General features: G+C 43.3%; 1 protein-coding gene across 4 annotated transcripts in view; it reads right to left on the bottom strand.

Moving 5' to 3' along the window:
• Positions 1-1,163: 1,163 nt before the first annotated feature.
• Positions 1,164-6,326, bottom strand: part of LOC139752684 (uncharacterized) — a 201,402-nt gene continuing 196,239 nt past the window's right edge. For all 4 annotated transcript variants that reach the window (XM_071668476.1, XM_071668474.1, XM_071668473.1 and 1 more), the window contains exon 7: positions 1,164-6,307. In XM_071668476.1, coding sequence (XP_071524577.1) covers positions 6,160-6,307 — 148 coding nt within the window. In that variant the 3' untranslated portion in view covers positions 1,164-6,159. The remainder of the gene's footprint in view (positions 6,308-6,326) is intronic.

Below are 6,326 nucleotides of genomic sequence, written 5' to 3'. Positions count from 1 at the left end.
ATTCACTCAAGCACACACTTAACACGACCATTTTACTGCGAGAGTCGACACTCAAGTGTTTGTTGCTTGGCGACAGAATTTCATTAGATACAAAATCAATTTTACGTTCGAAAGAAAGAACCGGAAATTGACTGGGAGGGGTGCATCCCCCTTCTGACCCCTTCAGACCAGGTCACGGTCAGTTGTTGGGGTCATAGACGTGGTTGGGGGCTGGGTGGCATAGACAGGGGGATAGACAGGGGTGGTCATAGACAGGGGTGGTCATACACAGGGGTGGTCATCGTCAAGGGAGGTCACGGTCAAGGGAGGTCATATACTCAGAAGACACAGTCCAATGGTCGCAGACGTGGAGGTCACAGTCAACAAAGGTCACGGTCTTTTGAGAGAGGTCACAGTCTGAGATAGCTGGAGCCAGAAGGAATACAGTCAAGGAACGTCACAAACAAGGTCACACTCGGGGAGGTCACAACTAAGGTCATACTCGGTGAGGTAAAGCTCTGAAGGGGTCACATTCAGGGAGGTCACAGTTACGTGTAGACCAGAGTCATGGAGGATTTTACGGTTGGGGAGGTCAGTGTCGGTGGAGGTCACAGTGAGGAGAATCCATTGTCGAGGGAGGGGAGAGGTCTCAGTCAGAGAGGTCACACTGAATTAAAAAAAAATACAGGTCACATTTAAGACTGGTGTCATACAGTAAAAAAAGGTCAAATCACAGCCAAGTCAGGTCACTTTTGAGGCGTCTCAAACCGTCATTTCAGGTCAAACTACAGTTACCTTAAGTCACCTTGAGGCCCACAGTCAGCCAGGGAGGTATGTCAGGGTCAAGGAGACAAAGTTCCAGGTCACATTTAGGATTTGTATCTGTTGAGGAAGGTCGCATCACGGTACACCTCTTCCATGACCTGCCCTGGATAACGCGTGTAGCTCTCCAGACTGACTCCTAGTGTTGCACGGTGATCCTAAAGGAAAGGTTGTGGTCGGTGGTCGCTGCGAATGGTAGGTGTAAGGAAAACAGAAATCGTCCTTGTGTTTCTGTGGGATCAGAGACGATCGTGTGGTTCTCCCAGGTCAACCCCATCACATGAAGGAAGGGGTGGGTTTATCTGTCTCACTTATGTGGTAAAGACGAGTTCGTTCTTTGGAGAGAGAGATGGAGAGAGAGAGAGAGAGAGAGAGAGAGAGAGAGAGAGAGAGAGAGAGAGAGAGAGAGAGAGAGAGAGAGAGAGAGAGAGAGAGAGAGAGAGATTGGTGTGGGAGGTATGGTGGCTCTCTCAGGCTCGTCAACGCAATACAATATTCCCTTTGCTTTCATCGAGTCCTCCAAATCCAATCCTCTTCTAAACCCCCGACTCTTTTTTTTTCCTTTTCCATTTGTTTTTCTGAAATTTGCACATCCATAGCTGTTTATCTCGACCGCAGTTCCTCGCATGTCCATCCATTCCACCACAACCCTTCCTCCTAGCCACCTCCCGCCCCCTCCTCTCCCGCTTCATCCCCAGGCTAACGACTCCATGAACCTCAGTTCAACTAGTCTGAACCCCAACCGCTCCTAGGGTGTGTGACTGATACTGAACCGTTCGAATGAATATTTGAACCTTTCGAACCCATATTTGAACCGTTTGAATCCATATTTGAACCTTTCGAACCCATATTCAAACCGTTTGAATCCATATTTGAACCTTTCGAACCTATATCTGAACCGCATGAATCCAGATTTGGACCGTCGAACTCCAGGGTTCTGAGTGAGGGAGAGAACGTCTCTCTCGGTACGTCACAGAGAGGGAGGGAAGGGGAGAGAAGCTTGCAGGTCGGAGGGAGGTAGATCATAGAGGGTGAGAGTGTGGATAGAGAGGAGGTGAAGAAGAGGAGAAGGCTATATGGTAGTCTAACGTTGGACACGACTCTCTCTCTCTCTCTCTCTCTCTCTCTCTCTCTCTTTGTGCTTCCTTTCCCGATCTGTCGTTCTTGTGTCGCTTCGCTTCTGTCGCGGTTGCTGACGACGGTCGGGGGGGGGCGGCTTGGTGATGCCGTGGCGATCCATCATGACAGAGCGTTACTCTGCCAAATGATCAAGGACGACCAGAACGTTTCCTTTTCTCTCAGAGAATCTTTGTCACGATGCCAACTGTGTGTCAGAGCAGAGTAGGTGTTGCTGTCTGTCTTCACGTGATCCAAGATCAAGTGTCTTTCTCTCATCCTGTCGTAGACTAACTGCCTCTCTTCAAATTGTACCAAGTTAATTATCTTTCTTATATAGTTACGCAGGTCAAACTGTTGTCCTCAGTTTGTTCCAGGTTAATTATCTTTCTCACTCCGTTTCAGTTCAACTGTCTCTCGTTCTCTTCCAGCCTAACTCTCTTTTTCTCACTTGTTTTCGCAACAAACTGTTTTTCTCACTTTCTTCCAAATCTTACTGCCAGTTTTTCTCACTTTAATTCACTAGTATTTTCTGATTCCTTGTATTGGCTCCGTGGACAATAGCAGTCAAAAAGGAAACGAGAGAGAGAGAGAGAGAGAGAGAGAGAGAGAGAGAGAGAGAGAGAGAGAGAGAGAGAGAGAGAGAGAGAGAGAGAGAGAGAGAGAGAGAGATACATATATCCTCACCTTATCTATTTCAATGGCGAGGATTTTTCCCAAGACTATATATGTATTAGTCCCTATAGGTTCTGGCGACAGTGTCACATATACTTCAAAAGGATGTCAGTAATGGACAATGGTTTATCACTGTCGACGGACACAAAGGAAAGCCATTTTTTTTTCTTTTACTCATAGCAACAAAGAAGCCATTTACTAATATCTCCGGCTGGTTGTGGGCATTATTTCTTTTCTCCCGGTGAGTTTAAAGGTCTCAACAACAGGACTGTTGTATGGGAGTCTCTTTCTGTTGGCGTTATTGTGGAAGTTCATCTTCTGTTGCCGTTAGCAACGAGTACTTAATTCTGTTAACGGTTTTTGCCTCGTTTTAGCCTCAACGGGAGGATTACTGTTTTCTCGTGACGTTAACGGCAACGGTTCTGTTGTTGCTTCAACGGGAAAATCATCACCAATAACGGGCATATCTTTTGAAGAATCACCTACATAAGATAAAAAAATAAATAAGAAATATTCCAAGAAAAACACATTGTGTTCAGAAGTACTAAGACCTCTGTTCATATCTGATGTTTCTGAAGCAGTACATAGCTGGGTCAGGAAAGACTCATAGTCCCCATTAAATTCACAATGTATTCAGTGCCTCATTCAGGCCCCTATAGTAAGATGGTACGACCCCTGAGCACGACGGTACGACCCCGTGGCTATCATGAAGACCACCTGACCATGACTAGACAGACTCTGGCGCATCATGTCGAAGGCCAGGTCATCGTACTCAAGCATCGTCGCACTGTGTTTAGGAGTCGTCCCGTCGTGCTCAAGGGTCGTACCACCGTGGTTTTAAAGGCCGTCCCGTCGTGCTCAAGGGTCGTACCACCGTGGTTCTAAAGGCCGTTCCGTCGTGCTCAAGGGTCGTACCACCGTGGTTTTAAAGGCCGTTCCGTCGTGCTCAAGGGTCGTACCACCGTGGTTTTAAAGGCCGTTCCGTCGTGCTCAAGGGTCGTACCACCGTGGTTTTAAAGGCCGTTCCGTCGTGCTCAAGGGTCGTACCACCGTGGTTTTAAAGGCCGTTCCGTCGTGCTCAAGGGTCGTACCACCGTGGTTTTAAAGGCCGTTCCGTCGTGCTCAAGGGTCGTACCACCGTGGTTTTAAAGGCCGTTCCGTCGTGCTCAAGGGTCGTACCACCGTGGTTTTAAAGGCCGTTCCGTCGTGCTCAAGGGTCGTACCATCGTGTTATAGGGGCGTATCCTTGAGCTTAGGGTGGGAGGGCGGGGGTGTAAAAGCGTTTTTAACTGTGTTGTGTTATTAAGACATTATATATACAGGTCACAACACAGACCCACTCACACACACAAAGCTTCACCACGGACCGATCGAGTGTCATCTTCCTATCTCGTTCTCACCTTCATTGTTTACAATGTAACATCATCATTCTCAAAGGAACGGAGGGGAAAAATCTTATTTTACGATACTTAAGGAAGACGCTCTTAATGGCCGGTAATTTACATACACAGAGTACACACACACACACACACACACACACACACACACACAGACACACACACACATACTCAAAACACACTTTACGACACACTCGCATGACCTTTTGGCCTGCCGTGACCCTGGATATCCAATGTGTTCAGACGATCCTAAAAGAATTGACCCTACCCGTACCCCAGTATACGAGCCGGGTCTGAAGCCTCTGTCATAATTCAGGGTTTGTGGCGGAGTTGTACCTTGTCAAGACGCGTTAGATTCACATCCATCCATCTGTGAGTAGTTGAGATAGAGACACGTCGCTTACACAACCTCCTGAGGAAGATGTCGTCCATCTTCTTCCAGATTTTGCGATATCTCGTCATTCCTGGACGACACACACACACACACACACACACACACACACACACACACACACATACACACACACACACACACACACACACATACACACACACATACACACACACACACACACACATACACACACATACACTATATATATATACATGCTTTAATTTGTGATTTCTGTCTCTCTTTCCAATTTCTATATAATTTTGAGCCATTCTTGGCCGGTAAGTCTGTGTTCAACGACACTGAAAGTACTTAACTTTCGTCAACATGTCGAAGCGTCGTGTGAGTGTGTGTGGAGTGACCCCAAGTGTGTTTAGTTACATATCTAACTCTGTCCCTTTTTATCTATCGTAGAACTCACTCCGTTTTCTATAGCTAGACCAAACTTGACCCGTCTAGAACACCAAATTTTACCGTTTTTTTTTTAAAAATGCATATCTTTCCCCCACTTTTAAATCTACCCCAAGACGCTTCATCTGACAATCCAAGTTTGGTGTAGTTTTATCAGGTTATCATTATCATCTATACAGTATCTCAGGAGATCTCTAAGACCGTATGTGTATATCTGATTATTGCTATCATTTTATAAAAATTATAGATTAATGGTGGCTTTAAAAGCCTCTTTATATTGAATTCACATTCCTCATGTGATTACAGATTAATCCCAATTTCTTTATGAACATTTCGTGCTAATCCCCAAACATATGTAGTCATTTATGATAATCTTTTGCTTAAATCTTTTTGTATGTGGTTTTTCCAGATTTTTACACCTTTTAACATTTTTTTTTCTCTGCTATACAGTCAAGAGTATTCATGTGACGTAATGCTAGCTTCCTATTCCAATTCATTAAAAACACATAAGTTTACTAGTTTTTTAAATATTTTTAAACTTAACTTTCAACCATCCATTCTTTATTTTATAATGTTCTTGTTCATGTAGCGTGTACGACTAAAAAATGTACAAGCCAGACACATACTATTACATATATATATATATATATATATATATATATATATATATATATATATATATATATATATATATATATATATATATATATATATCATTGAATTGAATATCAATTATCTCTTGGTAGTGATGATAGTGAAGATAATGATAGTGATGATAAAGATGACGATGATGGCACACAAGTGTAGCATTGACATCACTGATGACGCTAGTATGTGTTTATGTGTGGCTTACTTATAGCAATTTACTTATAACCTAAAACCCTGAATTCACTCCATAGGCGATCTTTCGAACGATTCGTATATACAAATTACTGATTGGGATTATTTTCAATCATTAGAGTAAATAATAATGTTTTCAGAATAAATATATATATATATATATATATATATATATATATATATATATATATATATATATATATATATATATATATCAAATCTGTGTATACCATAAACATCTTATGTCCGAATGTTTATACTACGAATAAGTTAACAAAAAAGTACTAACTATGTGTTTGGTTGAAAATTGCACACTTTGTTTTTCTTGATGTTTTCAACATCACACCCTTATAAACATCGGGTCCATTATATATATACTATATATACACACATAGATCCATTAATTATAAGGTCCTTCCAGTGGGTTCAAGACCATCATAAGAGGATACGATCCCCTGGAATATACTGAAGTGTTCCATCTTCATCTCCTTTCTTCACTTGTTCAGTCTACCAGCAGCAGGAGTTCTTCTACAAGCAGAGGAGTAGCAGGGAGCAGAACACCCCAGCCAGGAGGTATGCAGGCCCGCTTACAAGCAGGCAGCAAGCAGACCCGTAGAGCTTTTGAGAAGGAGCTGCAGTCTTGAAGCCTGGGAGGGCAAGGTATATCTCTGCTGACCTGATGGAAACGAAGGAGA

This window comes from Panulirus ornatus, chromosome 13 (genome assembly GCF_036320965.1).
Source record: "Panulirus ornatus isolate Po-2019 chromosome 13, ASM3632096v1, whole genome shotgun sequence".
Classification (NCBI taxonomy): Eukaryota; Metazoa; Arthropoda; class Malacostraca; order Decapoda; family Palinuridae; genus Panulirus; species Panulirus ornatus.
Note: the sequence above shows the minus strand (reverse complement) of the source record. Positions and strands in the feature narration are given on the sequence as shown.